This window comes from Hemitrygon akajei, chromosome 23 (assembly GCF_048418815.1).
Source record: "Hemitrygon akajei chromosome 23, sHemAka1.3, whole genome shotgun sequence".
NCBI classification, from domain to species: domain Eukaryota; kingdom Metazoa; phylum Chordata; class Chondrichthyes; order Myliobatiformes; family Dasyatidae; genus Hemitrygon; species Hemitrygon akajei.
The window spans coordinates 49,069,632-49,093,507 of NC_133146.1; the positions used below are offsets into that span (position 1 = coordinate 49,069,632).

The 23,876-nt window shown below is 36.4% G+C and overlaps 2 protein-coding genes across 4 annotated transcripts in view; one reads left to right on the top strand and one right to left on the bottom strand.

Moving 5' to 3' along the window:
• LOC140715419 (inhibitory synaptic factor 2A) overlaps positions 1 to 12,225 on the top strand; it is a 45,462-nt gene extending 33,237 nt beyond the window's left edge. The window contains exon 4 of one of the 2 annotated variants that reach the window (XM_073027580.1): positions 11,666 to 12,225. In XM_073027580.1, the coding sequence (XP_072883681.1) occupies positions 11,666 to 11,855 (190 nt within the window). In that variant the 3' untranslated portion in view covers positions 11,856 to 12,225. The remainder of the gene's footprint in view (positions 1 to 11,665) is intronic. The other variant, XM_073027581.1, reaches the window with a different exon arrangement.
• The window catches only part of dock1 (dedicator of cytokinesis 1), a 574,951-nt gene that overhangs the window by 333,415 nt on the left and 217,660 nt on the right, over positions 1 to 23,876 (bottom strand). The window lies entirely within an intron of this gene.

Here is a 23,876-nt window from a genome sequence, read left to right on the forward strand (position 1 = left end):
CAACTAGCTCGTCTTTGGTGTGTTAGATGAACAACCACAATAAATCCAAAATTACAGGAAGAACATGCAAACTCTACACACTCATTACTAGATATCAGAATTGAACCTGGATCTCTGAAGCTGTGGAATGCTGCACCACCTGCACTGTGACTCTGCTCCCTAGAGGTCACATCACCAACAATATTTTCTTTAATTAATTTAATATATTTAAGGAATTTACCATTATATAACACACAGAAACTTAAACTAATCATAGTTCATCTTAGTGTAGCAGGGTCTGTGCTTTCATTCATTGTATATCTGATCAAAAAGCATTGGAATGCATATTACACTGCATTCACCAATTTATCCATTTGTAAAGATCAATTTACAGGCAGTCCCCGGTTACATACGAGTTCCATTCCTGAGTCCGTCTTTGTCGGATTTGTATGTAAGTCGGAACAGGTACATCTGGTATTATTTAGCGTCAGTTAGTCAAACGTTTGCCTTAGTATATAGTATATATTTTACCTTTTTATGCATATAAAACACTTAAGAAACGGATGTATTCCAATAATTAAACCACTGCGTTGCTTAGTAATAATTGTAGCTTTCATCGGGGCAGGGCTTTTCACATGCTCCATTATTCTCACTTTATCTGTTATCCTTTAAAATTGTTCCGATCGTTGACCGACTGTAGCCTAACGCTTTTCCAATGACCGATGGCGTTTCACCTCTTTCCAAACGTTTTATTACTTCCACTTTATTTTCAATCGCGATCGCTTCCCGTCAATGGAACAGAAACACTGTGGGCAGCGGGTCCTGAGCTGCGCCAGCTCCCGAAGTCCACTGGGTCCTAAGGACCACCGCATTGAGACAGGCTAAATGGGACAAGTGGGGCTGTGCCGGGTTTGGGTATTTGATCCTCCCCAATATTCCGCATGGGAATTTAAACTGGAGATGGCAGTGTTTTTTTATGAGGTCAAGTTGCGAGTTCGACATCAACCCGGCGCGGTTGATACGGGGGTCAGTGGATCGACATCAACCCGGCACGGGAGCGGTCTGTCACTGGATCGAACTCGGGAACTCGGAGCGGGATCAGGGTGAATCTTACTAAGAAAAATTTAAGCCAAATACTAAGTTAAACACTCAACACAATGTCAACAGCAACGACTTAACATGGCGGACTGCATCACAATCCGACTTAAAATGGAGGATGGCATCACGATCTGACTTAAAATGGCGGACGGCATTCTCCTTCCTCAGATCGTAAGTACGAGTTGTCCGTAAGTCGGACATTCGTAACTCGGGGACTACCTGTATATAACACAGAGAAATAAATTGAATTTCCTCTAATCTCCATGCACACACTGGAAAAGAAAATTTTAAACACTTCCAAATAATTCATGAGTAACATGAACTAATCCCCATGTTCCTTATTACTATTTCTGTTACTTACATTAATGCTCTTGTTATAAACAAAATACTATTATGCCCCCTGGCATAATAGTTACTTAGTATTTTTTTCTAACAAGCCTGTGTATTTCATAATGCAAGGCAAACAAATAAAAATATTATTTTGAATAATGTAACTGACAGAACTAGATTACAGCTACCAATTCTGGATATCAAACAAGAGGAAAACGTCAAGGTCTTGAATAGGCTGCAGACCGTTATTAGAATTATAGCCAAATTTTCACAGGAGGTTCTGTGGAAACTGGGATTATTTTGTCCAAGTGCAGTTTCAGTAAGAAGTAATGCGTGAGAAGCATTAAAAATTATGAAAATTTTGGTAAATATGAGGAAAGTGTTCCTACTAGTAGAAGGTTTAATGAGCAGAAAACAGATTTATGTTTTGAAGGGATGAGAGGTGGAAATAATAAGAAAAAGTTTGTGCATTCAATTATTATAATCCAGAGTCCATTACTGAAAGAATGTATGACAATGATGACAAAAATCAAGCAAAGTAATGTAGTGTAGATTGAATGGCTTTCTAAAAGAATATGACTTTTCTCATAGTCCATCACGTGAATTATCCCATTATTACATTCTATAGTACAATGTAGTAGGGCATTTTCAATACTTTAAACAAATTGATATTAGCTCAAATTAATAACCAATGTGGATTTTGACCTTAAATACCATGAATATTTTTTTCTGTCATCCTTCAATCAATGTAAAGCAATCACTGTCTCTGGTATTCTGTGAATTTAGGCATTAAGACTTTGTGAACTTCAATTGCGGAACTACTTGTCAGAAACAAAATTAGCATTGTTGTCAAACAGTTTGCAAAGCACCCAAAACTAATATTATAAAAATTAGCTCACAAATAAATACTTCAAAAAGTTCTATATACTGATATGCATATAGTACATCATCTACATCTCATAAGGTATGGCCATAGTGCTTAGGAGTTATTAAACATGTTTTGATTTGGCGGTCCACATCTAATTTTTCATCCCTCACTTTACTCTCCATAAAATTAATCTCTTCATTATCCATACTGCCAGTGCCCTAGCTCCATCCTGGTCATCTATCACTCCTACTCACTACTACCTATGTCCCTACCCCACCCCCAAGTACATCAGTGTCCCTATTTCACTTTTCATCTTGTATTAAAATTCCCACATGTTCACAGTCATTTCCAATCTACAGCTTCCTCCAGCTCATCAGCATATTCCCTACTGCACATCTATTTTCAATGCATCATCATCAAAGCCACACGTTCAACCCTGAACTGTGGAATTCTTTCTTCAAGTCTCTTTATATTATCTCTGTCACCTACTTTAAGATACTTTAGAAACAAATGTTTCTCTGACAAACCTTGTTTCTAAGACAAATCTGTTGGCTACCTGTCACAACATCTTCTGAAACCTGTGTCAAATTTGGTTTTGATAATTAATATGGATTTTTTACTAAATTAATTATGCACTGTAAAAGTGTCCTTTTGTTATAACAAATAGATGAGATTACTAGCCACATTTTGTGATCCAAACTGAAAATTCAGATGCCGTTTTAAGAGGAAGATTAATGCACACATGCACAAAGCTTTCATCAAAAGTAAACATTTAAATATTTATAAAGCAACATTGAGCACATTGAGAAGAAATCAGGTCAACACTATTAGCAGTCAGTGCAGACATTTCAGGGTGAATAACATTTAAACAATTTTAAAATTGATGTAATAACAAATAAGTTAATGAGGAATAGTAATTAACATTACATATATGATCTCATAAAGCTCAAAGTTTGATAAACATCATGCATTGTCCTTGTTAGCAAGATCAAAAACCTTGGTACAAAAAAAGTTTTTTTAACAACATCAACTAAGGGTCAAAAATTGCATTCTGGTGTATTTTATCCCCTACCAGAGAATGATATATTCGGTGTTCACTCCTTCAAATGCTTATATATATGAAGAACATTTGAGTTTTAAAATGTGAAGGTGACAAAAGAACTTGAAAGGGTAGTAGTATATGAGGATATATTAGACTTCAAGGTACTCCACAGACTTGGCAGATGTAAAACTGATAACAATGGTTTTCAATAGGAAGTATATGGACAGGCAATATTATTGAAGTGGTAAATTCAAGAATAGAGAAACCTGGGACATCTGTGCATGAATCTTGAAAAGTGGAAGAGAGGATTAATAAGTCAGTTTGGACTTGGGGCTTTATAAACAGAGGCACCAAGTATTAAAACCTAGAAATGGATCCCATCTTATTTTAACCAAAACTTCACCTAATGCTTAAACACTTTAGAAAGATGAAAATAAAAATAGTCCAGCAGTTTGTGTGAGATACTTATGTCAAAATGTATTATTTGCTTGATTCAAGTAGAAGACGAAAGAGTTGATAATTTTTCCAAAGTATACCAAGTTGTGAACTACATTACATTCATACATACAGTATCTCATTATAATCCTGTAAACACTGCAGTGTCAGAGACATTGCTATTCATGTCTTTCTTTCTCCACAGCTGTGATTTATTAAAATCACCTGTGAATAATGGAATCAGTTATTTCCATTCAACTGTAACCAGTTGCAGTATAACAAGAGGATGGTCTCCATTTCAGCGCATTACAAAGGCATCTTAATACCTAGAATGGTTCAACTTGAAAGACATTATGTCAGTAGAAAATGTGAACTTGAATACATATATTTCTATAACTCATATTGATAACATACAAGGCAACCTTGAAATTACAAAACAATAATAATAACTTTATGGAAAACAGCTAGTCAAGAAATCACAGCCAAACTAAAACTTTATGACACAGTTTCCAGCTAGATGCAAATTAACTTAAATATATTTTTAAATAATGCTACTGTGTGAACCAAAACCCAAAAGTGGTAATATGGTGCATTGAATCATGAATTTGTCAAGGTCTATTATTCACTATATTGAATATTCCAACAAAAGTTCAATGGCCAACAATATTAATCATGTTTTACTTTACACAGACACTGGCTGAACTCTGAGAGTTCCATTATTTTGTTTAGTCTAGTATCTTCAATATTTTGATTCTGTAAATTCCTTGGGTTTTACAGGTTCAAAACTTCCAAGAAATACACAGAATCATAACTTCTGCAATGACAGATTTAGAGGATTTTAACAGAGGAAAAGTTAATAAATTCTTATTTATCATGCCTTTCTAGGGGATCATGAAGCATACAACCCAGGAAATTTTGACGTCACACTGTTCACCATTAAAACATAAAACAGTACAGCGCAGTACAGCTCCTTCAGCTCACGATGCTGTGCCAACCTTCTAACCTACTCGAGATCAATCTTCACACAGGCACATGGATGCAAGAAAAATGGAAGGCTAAGAGTCTCTTAAATGTCTCTAATGTATCTGCCTCTACCATCACCCCTGACAGCACATTCCACACACCCACCACACTGTTAAAAAAAAAGCCTACATCTGGCAACCCCTTTACTTCCCACCAAATCACCATTAAAATTATGCCCCATCTTATTATCCACTGCCCTGGGGAAAAAAGTCTCTGGTTGACCACTCTATCTATGCCATTTAGCTTATAAACCGTACGACTACCAAGTCTCATCTTCCTTCACTTGAAATAGTAAAGCCTTAGTTCATTCAACATGGTCTCTAATTCAGGGAGCACTCTGGTAAATCTCCTCTGCAACTTCTCTACAGCTTCCATATACTTCCTCAGAACAAATGAACATAATATTCCAAGAGTGAGCTAACACATTTTATAGAGCTGCAATATTACCTTGAACTCAAGCCCCCAATTAATGAAGGCCAACTCACTATATACCTTCTTAACCACCCTTTCAAACTGCAAAGCAACTTTGAGGGATCTATGGACATGTATCCCAAGATCCCCGGTGCTGCACACTACCAAGAATTCTGCCATTAACCCTATACCCTGCCTTCATGTTCAACTTTCCAAAGTGTATCACTCACATTTTCTCGAATTAAATGCTATCTGCCACTTCTCAACCCAAAGCTGAATCCTATCCATATGCTATTGTAACTTACAACAACCTTCTACACTATCCACAAAACCATCAACCTTGTGTCATCTGCAAACTTACTAACCAACCCTTTCATTTCTTCATCCTAGTGATTTATAAAGATCACAAAGAACAGGGGTCCCAGAACAAATCTCTCAGAACACCATTGGTCATCATTCTCCAGACAGAACATGCTCCATCTACAAACAGGCCCTGCCTTTTATGGGCAAGACAATTCTGAATCTATGCCATCAGTTTTGCTTGATCCTATTCTTCCTGACTTTCTGTAAGAGGAACCTTGTCAAACACCTTACTAAAATCCATATCCATGGCTGAACCTTCATCAGCTTGTTTTGACACTTCTTCAAAGAATTCAATCACACTCATGAGGCACAGCCTGGAACTCACAAAAACATACTGACTATCTCAATTCTGACTATTTGGCTTCTCCAAATAATTGCAAATCCTATCAGTAAAAATCCTCTAATAGTTTGCCCACCACGGAAAACCCACTAGCCTATAATTCCCAGGATTATCATGATTAACTTTCCTGAACAAAGAAAAACATATACCACCCTCCAATCTTCTAGTATTACATTCTGTGGCCAATGAGGATACAAAGATCATTGCCAATCCCAATCTTACCTCAATTCCCCTAGTAACCTAAAGTATATCCCATCCAGCCCTGTGGATTTAACTATCATAATGGTTTTCAAAAATCTTACAGGTCCTCTTTCTTAACATCAACATATTTCAGTGTATCAGCCTGTTTTATGCTGTTCTCACATTCGTAAAGGTCCCTCTCACAGCTGCATACTGAAGCAAAGTATTCATTAATAAGGTCCCCTACTTCATCCAGCTCTAGGAACACATTTCTTCTTTTATCTCAAACTGGACCTACCCTCATTCTAGTCACCTGTCCGTTCATGTACAGGCACAGTGCCTTGGGGTTTCCTTCATTTTATTCAATAAGCCCTTCTCATATCCCCTTCCAGTTCTCATAAGCCCCTTCTTAAAATTCTTCCAGGCTACCTTGCAACTCTCTTGAGCTCAGAATGATCCATGCTTCCTAAACCTTAAGTATGCTTGTTTCTTCCTCTTGACAAGATGTTTCACATCTTTTGTCAACCATGGTTTCTTCACCCTACCAGCCCCAATAAGGCACACCTACCCATAACACCAGACAAGTGCTCCCTACACAATCTCAACATTTCCCTTGTGCATTTCCAAGTGAATCTGTTCTTAATTTATGCTCTCAAGTTCCTGAATAATAGCAACATAATTTGCCTTCTCCCCATTGAATACTTTCCCATATTGTCTGTCCCATCCCTTTCTAAGGTTGTGCTACAGGTCAGAAAGTTGTGGTCACTGCTCCAAATGCTCACCCACTGAGAGATCTGTCATCTAACCAAGTTCATTACCAAGTATCAGATCTAGTATGGGCATTCCTGTAGTTCACTTGTCTACATATTATGACCCCATGAACCTTTCTTCCTAGATCTCAGCTAAACACTTTCAAGCACTGAGAGCTACAGAAAAAACAACTAAATACCTAACTTCAAGTTAAGTGCACAAAATCAAATGTAGTTATTGTATGTTTAACTTTAACCAGAAATTATCAAATGACTATCACTTAATATAAATTCATAAAATGTTGTAAGTATTCAGAAGCAGGCCACCTCTTGGGAAGAGATCAAAAATTAATATTTCAAGTCAAAGATCCTACATCAAAACTGGGAAGGAAGTCCTACACCATTCTGAAGAAGGGTCTTCAACCTAGAACATTAGTTCTGTTTTCCTTCCCATAGATATAGTCTAACCTTTTCTACAGATGTATCATGGAGAGCATTTTAACAGGTTGCAACACCATCTCATTTGGAGAGACAACTGCACAGGATCAGAAAAGGCAACAGTAAGTTGTAAACTCTGCCAGCTTCAATCTGGGCATTAGTCTCCCAGCATCGAGGACGCCTTGAAAATGCAAAGTCTCAAAAAAAGATGGCATCTGTTATTAAGGACACCCGTCACACAGGACATGCCCTCTTCTCATTGTTCCAATCAAGGTGGCTGTACCCATAAGTAGTTTTGAATCTAGAGGCTGCACTGACTTTCATCGCTTAAAACATGCATCGTGGTGCATCTACCTTCTATACAGCTCTGGAACATCATTATACCTTTTTGATCAATTATGTATTTCTTATAATTTCATACATCAAGATCTGCAGATAATTTTAAGATTTTGTCCATTGTTCTTGAGATCCTTCACCAGGGGAAAAGTGGTTGCGTTCTACACAAACAATTTTTAAACACATCACAAATTCCCTTAAGAAAGTGATGACAATCCCAGTATAGTTGAGTTTGAAGTCCCGCTATTAAGTCCACGTGACAATGAAAGGTAAAGGATGAAGTGATGACAATCTGGTAGAAGGGCAAACAGAAAAGGAGAACATTTCTGGTATTAAATGCTATTAACAGAGCATTAAGTAAGGATTTGAACTCCAAAGATCGAGAAACTAGCAGTACTTTGGGTGCAGACAAGAAATAAACAAGAGCAAAGAACACACTGGCAGTAGTAACTCTAGCCCCATAATATAAGCTAAACATGAAACAAAGATAATGCAATAATCACTGGGGAGTCAGTCTTTAAATTACATAGGATAGGTAAATCAAATTGCTAGGACATAAGAGACTGCAAGTGCTTCAATCTGAAGCAACAAACTGATGGAGAAATCCAGCAAGTCAAGAAGCATCTGTTGGGGGAAAGGAACTATCAATGTTTGGGTCAATCCCTGCATCAGGACTAAAAATTGAGAGGGAGATAACCTGTATAAAGAGAGAAGAAAAAGTAGCAAAGTACAGCATTGGGCATAAGCACTAGAAGATTTTAACTAATCAAAGCATATCTAAAGGAGAAAATATGAAAACTTATATTAAATACAGTAATTAGGTTGCAAAATCTACAAAGGCTTATAGAAAACTACAATCAAAAGTAAACACTGGTTGTTTAGAATTACAAAATATTTAATACTGAGGAACAAGGAAGTAGCAGTGACATTAAAAACATAGTTTGTGTTTCTCACTATACAGAAAGATAAAAAATGTCAAGAAATTAAGTAGCCATAGAACACAATAAAATAAGGAACCGAATACAATTACTATCAGTTAAGAAAGTACAAAATCAGCTAATGAGCTTAAGAGGGGAAGAAATCTCTGGATCTGCATTCTAAAATTCAAAGAGGTGACTGCAGAGAGACTGAAGAATTGATTGTCATTGTCCATTTTTTTAAAGTTCTGCAGAGATCCCAGCAAATTGAAAAACAACATTCGAGAACAACAGATGTCATCTGAACATGTTAACCGTTGAAAATAGACCATTTGAAAAAAACCTGATCCAGTTAACTCAACATGACTTTATCAAAGAGAAATAGTTTAAAATATATTTGAATTTTGAAGGATGCAACGAGCTGCATACAGTATATAAATGACAATCAGTAAATACTGTAATTGCATTTTCAAATGGCATCATTAGGTTTTCACAAAATTTGCATCACAAGGGCTCCTGAATTTGAGAATAATTACTTTGCATTGATACAGGATTAGCTACAAGCAGAAAACAATTTGCATGTGTAGCTAGTGAGGTACCCTCAGTTATTTCTAACCTAGGTAATGAGACCAAGTGAATTGTGTTTGATGATATAAAACAGATGAGAAAGTAAATAGGATAATATAAAGTGTATAGAGAGGAAAAGGGTATATTTCAATATATGTGGATAAAAAGATGGTTAGTGAAAGCACTTTCAGGTAAAATGGTAAGTTATATTCAAGTAGGGAAAATAGAAAAGCAGGGTATTTTACAATATAATGTAGTGTTCCACTAAATGCAAATATTGCGCACTTTAACCCAAGAACAGAGGGTTCTGGCAAGACTTCAGTTTGGTTCATGACAGCGGAATATAAACACAAAGTACACTGCAGACGCTGTGGTCAAATCAACATGCACAAAAGCTGGATGAACTCAGCAGGTCGGGCAGCATCCGTTGACTGCTCATTTCAACGGATGCTGCCCGACCTGCTGAGTTCATCCAGCTTTTGTACGTGTTAAGATAAAATAAAATTTGGCCTATATTCTCCAGAGCTCATGACAACGAGATGTAATGAGTTTTTCAACATTCTGAAGGGAACTGAGGGAATAGATACTGTGTGTATATTTTTCTTGATGTGGAAGTGTAGAACCCAGAGCATTGCCTCAGTAAACTGGTATCAGCTGTTTCTGTGATGAGGAAGAGTTACATCTCTTAGAGAAGTAAACCATTAGAATTATCTACTCCAGAGTGCTACAGATACTGAATCGTTCAGTATATTCATGGATAAAATGAATACATTACTGGATTGCAAGTGAAACCAAGTAAGTAAATCCAATCAGCCACCAATCTGCAGTACGGTAATACAGATCAATCATCTCATGGCCTTGGCATCTCCTACTTATTTTTATCGTGTTTTTAATTCACTATGGCTTAGATGGGTTAAGACAAGTGTTGAAACTTCAGAGATCAATAATGTGAATAAAATGACAAGCATTTCCAACCTTTTTAAATGGAGTCCAGCATTTATTATAAGTTTTACATTAATACTGTTGATCAAAATTACATTTCCCTAATTATATCAAGCATACTTCTTGAAGTGAGTAAAAGCACAGTATTAAAAATATCCCAGAAATGTTCCAGTGAAGTCAGAGCCAAAGTAAAAGCAAAAGAGAGGGTATGCAATGAAGCCAAAGCCAGTGGGAAGATAGAGGATTGTGAAGCTTATAAAAACTTGCAGAAGGAAACTAAGAAGGTCACTAGGAAGGAAAAGATGAATTATGAAAGGAAGCTGGTGACTAATATCAAAGAAGATACTAAAAACTTTTTTAAGTATATAACGGGTAAAAGAGAGTTGAGGTTAGGACCAATACAAAATGACGCTGGAGATATTTTAATGAGAGACACAGAGGTAGCAGAGGAACTGAATGCATATTTTGCAACAGTCTTCACAGTGGAAGACATCTGCAGTATACCGGACATTCAAGAGTGTCAGGGAACTTAAGTATGCGCAGTGAAAATTATGACTGAGAAGGTGTTCAGGAAGCTAAATGGTCTGAGGGTGGATAAATCTCCTGGACCTGATGGAATGCACCCTTGGGTTCTGAAGGAAGTAGCTAGAGAGATTGTGGAGGCATTAACAATGATCTTTCAAGACATTGCATTTGGCCTTTCACCACGGACTCAACCTAACAGAAAGTGAGAATAAAGGGATCATATTCTGCCTGGCTGCCAGTTACTAGTGGAGTTCCACAGGGGTCAGTGTGGGACCTCCAGGTTGAGTCTGTGATGAAAAGCCAAATGCAATGTTGGCATTCATTTCTAGAGGTATAGAATATAAGAGCAGGGATGTGATGTTGAGGCTCTATAAGGCTCTTGTGAGACCACACTTGGAGTATTGTGTGCAGTTTTGGGCTCCTTATTTTCAAAAGGATAAACTGACATTGGCGGGGGTTCAGAGAAGATTCACGAGAGTGATTCCAGGAATGAAAGGGTTACTGTAAAAGGAACATCTGGCAGCTCTTGGGCTGTATTCCCTGGAGTGCAGGGGAATGAGGGGGGAATCTCGTAGAAACATTTCGAATGAAAAAAGGTCTGAACAGATTAGATATGGCAAAGTTATTTCCCATGGTAGGGGAATTCAGAAGATTGAAGGACGTCCATTTAGAATAGAGATGAGGAGAAATTACTTTAATCAGAGGATGGTAAATCTGTGGAATTTGTTGCCACGAGCAGCGTTGGAGGCCAAGTTATTGGGTGTATTTAAGGCAGAGATAGAAAGCTTCTTGATTAGCCAGAGCATCAAAGGGTATGGGGAGAAGGCAGGGGAGTGGGTATGACTAGAAGATTTGAATTAGCCCATGATTGAATGGTGGAGCAGACTTGATGGGCCGAATGGCCTACTTCTGCTCTTATATCTTATCGTCTTATGGTCTAAATAAATTGAAAAGGAAACTTCATTTCTAACGCTAGCAAGAATTCAACTTCGTTACAAATCTTCAATGAATTTGTGCAAGCGAAATTTACAATTATTATGGATACAATGTCTCATTAGAATATACAATAAATATGATGTAACCACCAGTTAATTGATTAAAATTACATTTATTATTTCCTAGTGTTGAACTGGATTTCAAACAACAGGAGGACAAGTTTCAGCCCATTATGAGAAAACTACATTCGACTGAAGAAACTCAGGTTTCAACCCTGCCTTATTCACAAGAATTTTGTTCATCTGCCTATCAAAAGCAAAAACCTAGCAAGACTGAATCAAAAAAGCACGGGAAATGGAAACTGTGGTTTCTTTAACTACACCCATTAAAATTTATAAATGTTAACTCCATTCATATGAAGTGACCCCTTTTTGACTTGTTTCAAAAATGAGCTGAATATTCAATTACCTGAAATTTAAAATCAGTCAATTCAAGGCAGCATTTAATTCAAGTCATGCAATATTCAAGATTTTAGTTCTAATACCATGGATAATAGAGAAACAAAGTATTTTTTTAATTTATAGTTCATGGACAGACAGCAAAGTTAACAATTCCAATCTATTAAATAATTATTATTAATCCTTTAAATGATATGGTTTGGCCTGTTGATGTTCATCTGCTATATCATATTCTAGAATACCTTTTTCCATTAAATAATGCTGCAAAGAATTAGAGAAAAGTTTACTTTTACAGGGATTTCACATTTATGTTTCATTAGCACTTTGCAGCTTTGGGAGGAAAAGCACAGATCTTTAAATAGGAGTGTCCAGGCAAGCATCAACAATGTTCCTTATAAAGCTTTACATACCAAAAGATAACTTAATAAATCTGCTTATAAAGAATCACACCCAACATTAATAAGGCATAACTTTTTCCCAATTTGCTATTATGTATTCTCCTTGTAAAAAGTATTAAATGTTCTCTTATGTATAAGTAATGATGCATCTTTAAGCATTTCCAGTTGACAACTCTGGCACAGGATATATTTCTTCTTCATGAAGAATATCTTCATTCAACAGTAACCAAAATTTTGATTGAATGAAAATATCAACCATAAATAAATGCACTTATCGAAAAGCAAGGTGAGGGATAAACTATAAGCAAACACGATAATGGCTTTACAAGCTGCATAAAAATTCAGTGTATAGGATATGGATTTCTTTCCTCTTTATTATAACTACTAAATGTCACAGACTATTAGAAAATATGAAGTGTCTTTTGTTATATGTAAACACAAGTTTTCACATAAGTATTTTGCACTACAAAAATGTTTCATTTTGTTTAACAAGCTTGAAGAAGCATTTGAAGTTAAATATTAATGTAACAAGTGTATATTTGTAAAGCAACATATATGAATATGAAGCAGTTTAACTGTAAACACAATGAATAGAACTTTCATATTTAGTGCAATCTTATGAAATTATTTTAACATCTTTGTAAATCATAATAAATGCCATTAATTTTACATAAGCTTCAATATTGTTTTAATCAGTAAATCCAATTTAAGCAAATCTTAAAACAATAATATTTTAAGAAAGGTTTTTTGCTACTATAAAAAAACAGCTTAATTCTATTTTTTATTTAGAGATGCAGCATATTAACAGGCCTTTCCATCCCAACACACCTGCGCTGCCCAATTAAACTCATGTGACCAATTAACCTAGTAACCTGTACATCTTTGGAATGCAGAAGGAAACCAGAGCACCAAAGGAAACCCAAATAGTCAAAGGGAGAACATACAAATGCAGGCCACTAGCACTGCAATAGTATCACGCTAACCGCTACACTATCATGTCACTCCTAATATTCTTTTTAAAATTCCATTAATTATTATTCTTAAAGTCAAATTTGTAAACTGAAGTAAATCAAGTATTTGAGCTGTACGTTTATGGGCAAGATCCAAATATTAGTGTACTTCAAATTTCAATATGAAATTACCGATTTTCAATTTTAATTTTCTAAATTTGTTAGTGACTACATTTTAAGATAATGTAATAGTTATTTACAAATTTCATAAAAACCCCATCGGAAGATGAGTTATCACATTGTTGCACACTTGAAGGTATTGATCTAAAAAAGGTTACAAAATTCTTATATGCTATTATACAAGAAAATCCAACATCTCAACATTTTTATTCAACCTTCCTAAGTACGAAACTGCCTAATTGCATTCTTCTATTAAAAAGGACACTTGAAACATAACCAATCTTTATCTTTTTTGTGTTGTATCCCAAGAATTTGGAATACAGGCTGACTTTTCCTCTCTCAGACAAGGAAAAAAGGAAGATACTAAAATATTCAAAATTAGAAAAATAAGACTGCAAGGTGTAAAATAGCTGTAGAATGTCTGTGAAGGCACAAAACCCTAGCATGACAGAGATCACATGAAAAATTAAAAATCAGCCCTTGAAAATATATTTCCTGTTCAACGACTGGTGAGGAATTAAAACGTATGTTCCGGTGAATACTACAAGTGTGCACAGAACTCCATAATATTTACTATGATGGAAGTGACCTGTGATAATCTACCAAATGCCATATTGTGGAGGACAATGAAGTGCACTTGTAGTGAGTGCTTCCCAGAAGTACATAGTACTTAAATTTGATTACATCAATCCATGAAACATTGCCTTAAGACCAATACCAATTTCTTTGATGATCAATACACCAACCACTGCTGCTCCTTGGCCTCACAGTCAAGCTTCGATTCAGCAGCTCTACTTAATGGGATCATCCACACCTTTACAAATGGGTTGTTGGCTTAAGTCAACTGTAAATATCAGTAGCAAGCGCAAGTTACTTTTTTCTTGTTTTCAAAGTTGCTTCTGAATGGATTGGATGGTTTTCCCTTTCGAATATAGCATGACTAACGACTGGGCTGAGGGCCTCCAGATCAAATCAAATTGCTAAAAGAGGGTGAACGTACTAGCTAAAAGAATTCTAGAAACACCATTTCAATCTAGAGTGTTCTGACAACTCTCCTTCCTATCTGAACCTCAGGAAGGAATTAAAGGTCAAACATACTCAATGAAATAGATGTCTCAACACAGCTGCACTTACAATGCAACCACATATCACAAGGCCAACATTGATGAATTAGCAAGATGAATTTAGAAATCAATTTTAATACATCTGATTTCCTAAATGGTGTAAATTAAGATATTCGTAATATTCTATTGTTTTCAATCAATAATGGCACCAGCAATGTTGAATCCAAATGTGTCAATTACATTTCATTCTCCTCCCAGAGCCTAGCAGATAGGGAAAATGCATAGCTTTATCTTTCTTTAAATGAAGCAGAGTAGCATTCACTATGCGCACATTATTCGCAAATGCTCTACATCAGCTCCACCAAAACTCAAAAGGATTCCACTTCATCTGGCTGATGTGCAAGTATACACAGCTATATCTCAAATTCTCAAAACAGTCATGATGTTTTTACTCTACCAGTGAACAAACTAAAGCGCCAGTGAGAACATGGTTCATGACTTTGGGTACAAAGTTGTATCACTGATATGCCAAAATACAGCTTCCCACCTCTGGATGCTCCGAAGGACTCAAGAATGATTCTCAAAATTTCCAATTCTCTTTTACATACAATAGACTGGTGGGGGGGGGGGGGGGGAGAAGACAAGAGTTCTTGTTGCCCCAAACAAGTAGTGAGGTAAAAGAGGATGAATGAAAAGCTGAAAAAAGAAACTACAGAAACTCCTTCCTGCCTAAGCCATCTAGGATAATCTCATTCAAGTACCAGGAACTGCAACTATCCACCATCTATCCCAAATCTTATCTTTTCTCTGCGATTGACCTTTGAGCAAATCCAAACACCACCAACCAACAAATTCTCCAAATAAAATATCTTGAAATCATGCCACATTGCATGCATAAGACAAAAGAAGGAGCCCCTATGTATTACATGCATCCCTGATGGCCATAGCATCATTGAGGAAGACTGCCAACCTGCAGTTATGATTCAAATGGCCTTAAATTGCTTTAACCAACTCTGGACATAGTGGAGTGCAAAACATCAGGACAGTAGTGATCCAGGCTGGGTAGTGGACAGTCAACTACACAGCAATATAGTGCAAAAATAAATGTTATCCAAATTGCTATTGCCTTTTCTCAAGTCATCATACCAGCAAACCTAGTAATCTGTTACAGAGGAAATTGCTGGATTTCCATTACACGTTTTAGTACTTTGTTATCCACAGCAACCAAAGCTCCCCTGAATGTAAATTACCTTTACTTGTTCCAAGCAAGAGATTCCATGGCAGAATGGTTAAGTCTACAGAAATAAGCCACTATCACTATGGAAAAGGTGGACTCATTCCACACAAAACTCTGTGCAAAGTCTGTGATTAGCTCAAAAGCAGACTTTCTTACAGAACTACCAATATACGAAGCTTTTTTCTGCACACATGTATGCACTTTAGTCAGTACACTGCTTCTTTGAATTCTTCACTCCAAGTTCTCCTGAGCAGAGCCTTAAGGTAACATTTCCCCATTATGAGTTCACAATATACCTTTTCCTCAATAACTGGCAGATATGTCATTACTTGAAACTAATCTCTAGAGATTTACTGATTTCACCTTTGGCATATTCTCAAGAGATGCATGCAGTGCTGATAAGTGAGGAGCCAGTAATGAATGTGAAATCAAATAATGGTGCTTTCAGCATTACTCCTGTTGACCATCCTGTAACCTTGACAAGTTGTAACTCTTGGATATCCAAAATGAAATATGAATTAGGGGGATTATGATGAAGGAAGTGGGGGAATGTTTACCCCCACGCTGTCTGGAAATCAAGCAATAATATCTGACAAGGGAAAAATACAGTGAAACAAGGACAGATTATAGCAACAGCTGATTCAGCCCTGATATTATCAAACTTTCATTAGCTATTCTAATGAAAGTTCGCCATTTCTTTTCAATGGGAATTAGGGTAGAATTGACTAAAAACAACCTCTATTGTTTATAGTCAAGAGAATACAGGTGCATGAAATTACTTATATGAAATGGTTGTCGTAATAGCTAGCAGTGTATTCAAGCTCAGTGATATAAATACAATGCTTGCCAGAAGTACAATGTATACATTAGGTCCAAGTTACAGTTGCTGGCGTTTTTGGCAAAGTGCCATTATCTGTTCATTCCAAATTACTCTGAAGAACATAGATGAGCTCTTTATTTGAACCATCATATATCAGGTCATGAAAATACTTCCACAAAGTTATCATAGAAGGACTTCCATATTTTTTGCCCTGATAGCAAAGGAGAAACAACAATATTTTCAAATATGCACAGTATGCAGCTGAAAGTGAAACTTGATTGCATTTTTTGTCATACACTCACTACCCATGAACTTCTAGGAGATAGAGTTCACAAATTCTGTTGTTAAAGCAACATTAGTGTATTACTGCAATGCATTTTTTTCCAGGTGCTATGCACTGCAACATAGTGGCAGCCCATTAACTGAATGTTCAGGATGCTAGACTCAGTGCCAATCACATAGGCTGCTTTGTCAGGATGCTATCAAGCTACTCGGGTATCAATGGGTTTGCACATATTCAGGTCATTCTGTAACATTCCTCACCCAACCACAAGGTGGAAAGGCTAATCATTTGCTCTTGCAATTACAGCATTCCTGTGTGTAGTCCAGTTAAATTATGAGAAAGTGGGTGACTTGCATATTGAAGATGACCACTGCTTATGTTTCTGCAATGTGAATGCTACTCAACAACCATTAATGAATGCCAAATGTTTTCTGCGTCTAAGAAGTTGCAAAAGCAACTGAATCCTACAAGACTTTAAACAGATAAACTTCTGGCCTTCTGACAATGGGAAGGTCATTGATAAAGCACCTGAGAATTACACTGGACCTATGACTGAATGATTCCCAAAGTGATGCCCAAAAATGAGATGATAGACTTAAACCTTCCTTCTCATTAGGAATGAATCCAGCCAAGTTCAGGATGGCTGCAATAATCCTACTCAGGAAATTTCTTAAATATATGCTTTAACCAAGGTTATAATGGAGACTTGAAGGGAATTATCCCATCAGTTTAAAAGTTTGAACATAAGTGAATAAGTTGCAAGTGACTTAACGACAGATGATGGGGAGCGGTGGGGGTGGCATTAGGAGGAGGCCAAGATGGCTACTTTGCACTTTGTAGCTTAAACCTGTTGCAAGTATTTCCGCCCTCTCTTGGGTACACATCCCAGAGTCCAGGATCATTCATCATGCAGATGTTCTTAAAGTGTTCTTCTCCTTTCGATGGAGTAAATGTTCTTCTATACTCATGACTGGGCACAGTATGAGTAGGAGTATAGATATGATCAGTTGGTTGTTGATTTGACTGATAAGGGAATGCTATACAGTATCATCTGTGGTTAATGATGCAGTTTGTATAATATTGCATTTGAAGATACTGATTGTCAATCATGCAAGCTCAGTGATTCTATGCAGTAGTAAAGATCCAGGTGCTTTTAATGATATTACTGCAACAGACTGTTGTAACCATTTGTTCTTAATGTCCTTCTAGTGTGTTTCTAGAGGTTTCCTTCCCACCTTAGGAATATAAGACCTCCACTTTGCAATTCCTTAAGCAAGGCATCTAGTGCATTCTGAAATGAATGGTGTCTATTCTGACCCCCAATACTGAGTCATGCATCAAGAAAGACTCTGTTCCTGCAAGACTGCCAACATCTGCTTCAGCCACTGTATACTTTCTCTTCAAAAGGTCCAGTCAACAGGTTGGTTAGCCCTGTCTGTAAAATGAAATCATTGAAATGAGCAGGCACCACAAAAAAGCCACACAATCATGAAGAAAAGGCAAACAGCACATAAACAATGGCTCAAAGGCTTCAAAGGTACTTTTAATGTCAGAGAAACGTGTACAATATACATCCTGGAATTCTTTTTCAGACAGTACCTGATATCAGGATTAATTCTGGCTCTCTGGACCAGTGAAATGGCAGCACTATCTATTATACCACTATACCCCCCATTTAATAAATAAATGCCCCTTTAAAAATAATAGTTTAATGCCAAGAAGAAGATAATTAAACAGTCTGAAGATGCAATCATATACTGGATTTCTTTAATATTTTAAATGATTATGTGGTAGATGAATTCACTCAATAGATCTTCAGAACAAGAGAGCTTACCAGAGAGAGAGATGTTGCCTTGAGAAAATAAGTTTTATATTTGAAGGTTTTAAAATATTCTTTGTTTTCATCATTGGTGTGCTCACAGATCAGGAAAACCCTACCAGATAGCCTCTCTAAAGATTAAAGATTTCAGTATGCCCCAGAGTCATATCTTACATAAAATACAAAATTATTCAGCATTTTCATCATATTATTGATTTTTTCCTAACTGGAGATTTTATGTCTCAACATTAAAACAAGTTTTTTTTAACATAATCTCAAAATTATATTGCTGTGATAGAATAATTAAAACTGTTAAAACACAACATTCCCAGCTTAATATTCATGACCAGAAGATGGCCTACTAGTCAGAAAAATGTGTTTGGGTGGGATTGAGAGAATGGAGAATTGAAAATAAATGGAATAATTGGGAAATTAGACTGGATACTTTTATATCCCTTGTATTATTCCTCTAACTGAAGGTACAGAATATCAGTATTGACCTTATTACAATAAAAGGTTATTTCTAAGAGTTTAACAGATTATGACAGTAATTTTGAGCAGTCACCAACAGCAGAGATTTTAATCAACCAGTCGTACACTACATTTTGAACCAATTATTAGAACCATTCCTGTTTTAGTATTTGGTTGTCCTATTTGCCTTGACTTCATTTATCTAGATTCACAGGTTGCTTCATCAGACCACAAGTCTATCATAAATGGTGAGAACAGAAATTGGCCTTCAGTCATTTTAGCTTAGTCTTCATTCAGTAGAATCATGGGTGATCTGACTTCCTCAATGCCCACTTTCCTGCCCTTTTTCCAGCCTCATTATCTCCAAGACAATGGATTCTCATTCTGTAAAGCACCTTTCTTTAAAACACCTTCTGGAAGTCCAAATGCAATGTGTCTACTCTCTGCAGAGATTTCCTCAAAGAATTTCTAATGAATTATCTGTTACAAATTTCTGTTTCACAGAAGGCCATCCAACTTATGAAGATTATGCTATCTCTCAGAGGAATCCCATCAGTCCCATTCATATACTAATTTCCCTGTAACCTATTAACTCCCCTCTGAGTTGACTATCACCAGCCATCTAGGCAAAGGGTTATTTAGAGTAGTTAATTAAGCTACCAACCATCACATTTTTGGGAATGTGAGAAGAAACCCAGACACATGTAGAAACTCACATGTTCACAAGAAAATGTGCAAAATCCACATAGATTTAAATGGTCAAGACTGAGTCTGAGATTATGTGGTGCAGTTGTGCTACGTTTATTAATGGGCAGGAATTAACAAGTAGTTTTCTCATTTTTAACCAAGTTCTGCCATGGATTCAGCTTCCAGGGCCAAACATCAAAATTAATTTTCCACAACCAACAAATCACTGTAAAACAATTTATGTATGGATAAGCCTCTATTTTTCCCACTGTTTTCCAAATAGGTTGGAAGCTGGAACGAAATGCACCTGTGGTGGCAATCACAAATTATACTTAGAGTACACCTTTAATCTAGTGGAACATCCCAAGATATTTCACAAATAACATACAGAATACTTCATCAATTACAGCTTGAGATATTAGGGTAGGTGGAAGTTTACAGGAATGTATTCAATGTAATAAACAGGATTCAGAAAGAAATGCCAGAGCTCACTACCTAAGTGTCTGATGTAATTAAAACCAGATAAGTTCAAGAGGTCAGAATCAAACATTTAGATACTTTGGAATTTAGTGAGGATGGAGGCAATTATAGAGAATGTGAGGAACAAAAGCATTTACATCTAAAACTACAGGTTGAATTTTTAAAAATTATCGCATTTTTTAAAATCTTTTCTATTTACACTTTATCCCCACAAAAGGCTGCAGAGTAGTTCTAAAACTGCCTCCCTCCAGTACCAGTCTCTTTCCTCCATCCCAAAGGCATTGCATATAGGAACCATTGGACCATTCACAAATGAAAAGCTGTGAATGAACCAAGAGATACATAGTCTGCTGAGGGCTTGACCTGTGGCATTCAAGATCGATAATACAGTTACACAAGAAGTTCAGGTATTTGAAAAGCAAAACAAAATTCCGATTGAGGTTAGAGACAGAATTTGATGTACATCAGCAATGGCAGGATTTGCAGGCTAATACTTCCTACAAAGTGAAACTTAACTTCATTAATGGCTGCGATTCATCACTCCCAATGAGCTCAATGCTGTTTATGCACACTTTGTAAAGGAGAATAAAACTACACATGTACGAATCAGAGGCACCTGTGACCCTGTGATCTCTGTCTCGGAAGCCAACATCAGAGCAACATTCAACATGGTGAACCCTCGCAAGGTGTTAAGCACTGAATGTGTACCTGAAAACCTGTGCCAACCAACTGGTGGAAGTGTTCAAAGGCATCTTCAATTAGTCACTGTTAACCTGTATCTGGAAGATCCAACTGCTGGTGAGTCAGTATCCTGGCAAAAACAACACCATGAAGACAAAATAACATTCCAAGCAACTTCACAAAAAGGTTATTGAAAAGCTCAAGTCAGGAGATGGATACAAGAAAATTTGCAAGTCACTGAATATCCTTTGGAGTACATTTTAATCACCAAAAAATGGAAAAGAATATGGCACAGCTGTAAATCTGCCTAGAGTAGGCTGTCCTCAAAAACTGTTGCCCGGCTGCTTCACCAGTCACAGAGTGGCAAGGAGAAAGCCACGGATGAAGAAAAACTCACATGAAATATCAGCTAGAGTTTGCCAGAAGGCACATGGGAGACTCTGAAGTCAGCTGAAAGAACGTTCCATTGTCTAATGAAAACAAAATTGAGCTTTTTGGCCATCAGACTGAACACTATGTTTGGCATAAGCCAAACACGGCACATCATCAAAAACATACCATCCCTACCATGAAGCCTGATAGCAGCTGCATCATGCTGTGAGGATGATTCCCTGCAGAAGGTTCTGGAAGGCTTGTGAAGGTAGAGGATAAAATGAATGCAGCAAAATAGAGGGAAATCCTGGAGGAAAACCAGGATTCTAGCAAGACAATGACCCCAAGCATAAAGCCAAAATTATACAGGAATGGCTTAAAAACAAAGTTAATTTCCTGGAGTGACCAAGTCAGAGTCCAGACCTCAATCCAATTGAGAATTTGTGGCTGGACTTCAAAAGGGTTGTTCATTCATGATCCCCATGCAACCTGACAGAGCTTGAGCCATCTTAATAAAGAAAAATGTGGAAAAATTACTGTGTCCAGATGTGCAACGCTGATAGAGACCTATCAACACAAAGTGAAGGCTGTTACTGCTGCCAAAGGTGCATTTACTAAATACTGACTTGAAGGGGGTGAATACCTAAACAATCAATTATTTTGTGTTTTATATTTGAAATTAATTTGGATCCACTTTGTACACATCTGTTTTCATTTGACATGAAAGACCCTTTTTCTGTGATCAGTATTAAAAAAGCCAAATTAAATCCACTGTGAATCAATGTTGTAAAGCAATAAAACATGAAAACTTCCAAGGGTGGGGGGAGGTGAATACTTTTTATAGGCACCATATATCAGGCTGCTGTTTATTGATTACAGTTTAGCATTCAGCAGCAACATACTCTCAGCTCTAATCAACAAGCTCCAAAACCGGAGCTTCAGTACCTCCTTCTACAACTGGATCATTGACTTCTTCACCAGAAGACCGCAGTCTGTGTAGATTGGAAATAAGATCTCCTCGCTGACCATCAGGAGTTCGAGGAGGCTTGGTATGTCACTGATGACACAAATTTCAATAGATGTAACATGGAGAGCTTTCTAACCGGGTGCATCACTTTCTGGTATGGTTAGAGACACTGCACAGGATCAGAAAAAGCTGAGGGAGTACAGGAGTTTTAAGAAACATACTCAATGTTTCAGGAACAGTTTCTTTCCCTCCCCCATCAGACTTCTGAATGGACAGAGAACCATGAACACTACCTCACTATTTTCCCTCTCTCTTTGTACTACTTAATTATATTTTATGAAATTTTTGTAAATTATAGTTTTTTAATTATATATTGCATTTTACTTCTGCAGCAAAACAACAAATTTCATGACATACAGTTGCCAACGATATTAATTCTGATTCTGATTGTTACTCAACCAAGACAAAAGAGATACACTGAAAAATGCAGCGGAATTGAGATGCTGATCATACATCAACTAATTAAATGGCACAACAGACCCAAAAGGCAGATTTATAGTATATCATTTTAAAGAATAAGACAACGGATGCATTCAAATACAAATTTTCTCAGAAAAAGTTTTACAAAAGTTATTTTGAAATTTTTAAAAATCTGAAGTTAAAATTTTAAAATATCATTATGCAGTGATATTACAGAAGCATTATATGTTGTGTATAGTTGTCTACATTCTCTTAGTCACAATTTACATCATTTTATTGTTCTTCCATAAAGTAATCAAGACTATGCATCTTGAATTTCAAAATTAGGTAACCCTAGAAAATATGATTGACAGGAATTACTTTTCCAATATTAGCTTCTCTTTTACGAAGTGAGATTTATTCTGATAGTATCATACCAGTTTAATAGATTAGACATATCACTAAAGCTAAATATACTTGATAAAAGTAAGTTTTAATGAACATTTTAATATATTATTAATAATTCTGCTTTTGTGACTTGCAGAATTGATTGTATACTTCAACAGAAATAGTAAAATAATTCACATTAATCAAATTGTTGTCAATCAAAGCAATTCACTGTCAGTCAAAGCCACTCACTGGTTATCTGTGTGTAATTTATAAATAAATTAATACTTTTTATTTAGGAAGCAATCTATTAGCTTATAACTATTCAACTTATTCATATCCTTTCCAGGATCTGTGAAGTCATTTGGAAAGCCAAAATTATCAATGCACTCGTACCCCAACGAAAAAACAAATATTTTGCTTTGCTTACTTTTAATTAGCTACCCAATATTAAGCAATCTATTTTATAAACAAGGTAGAATAAATAAGTAAATCCACAAAAGCAATCTGATATTAAAGTGCTTCATAGCTGTCCAGTTTATAGAAATTCAAATAATATTTTGCTGCCACATATACACTGACAAAATGTAAAACAATTTAGATTTAGAATTTTGTAGCTTGCATTTGTGCTTTACAGAAGAATAAAGGTTTACTAAAGACAGTTTAATGGCAGAATAATGTTCT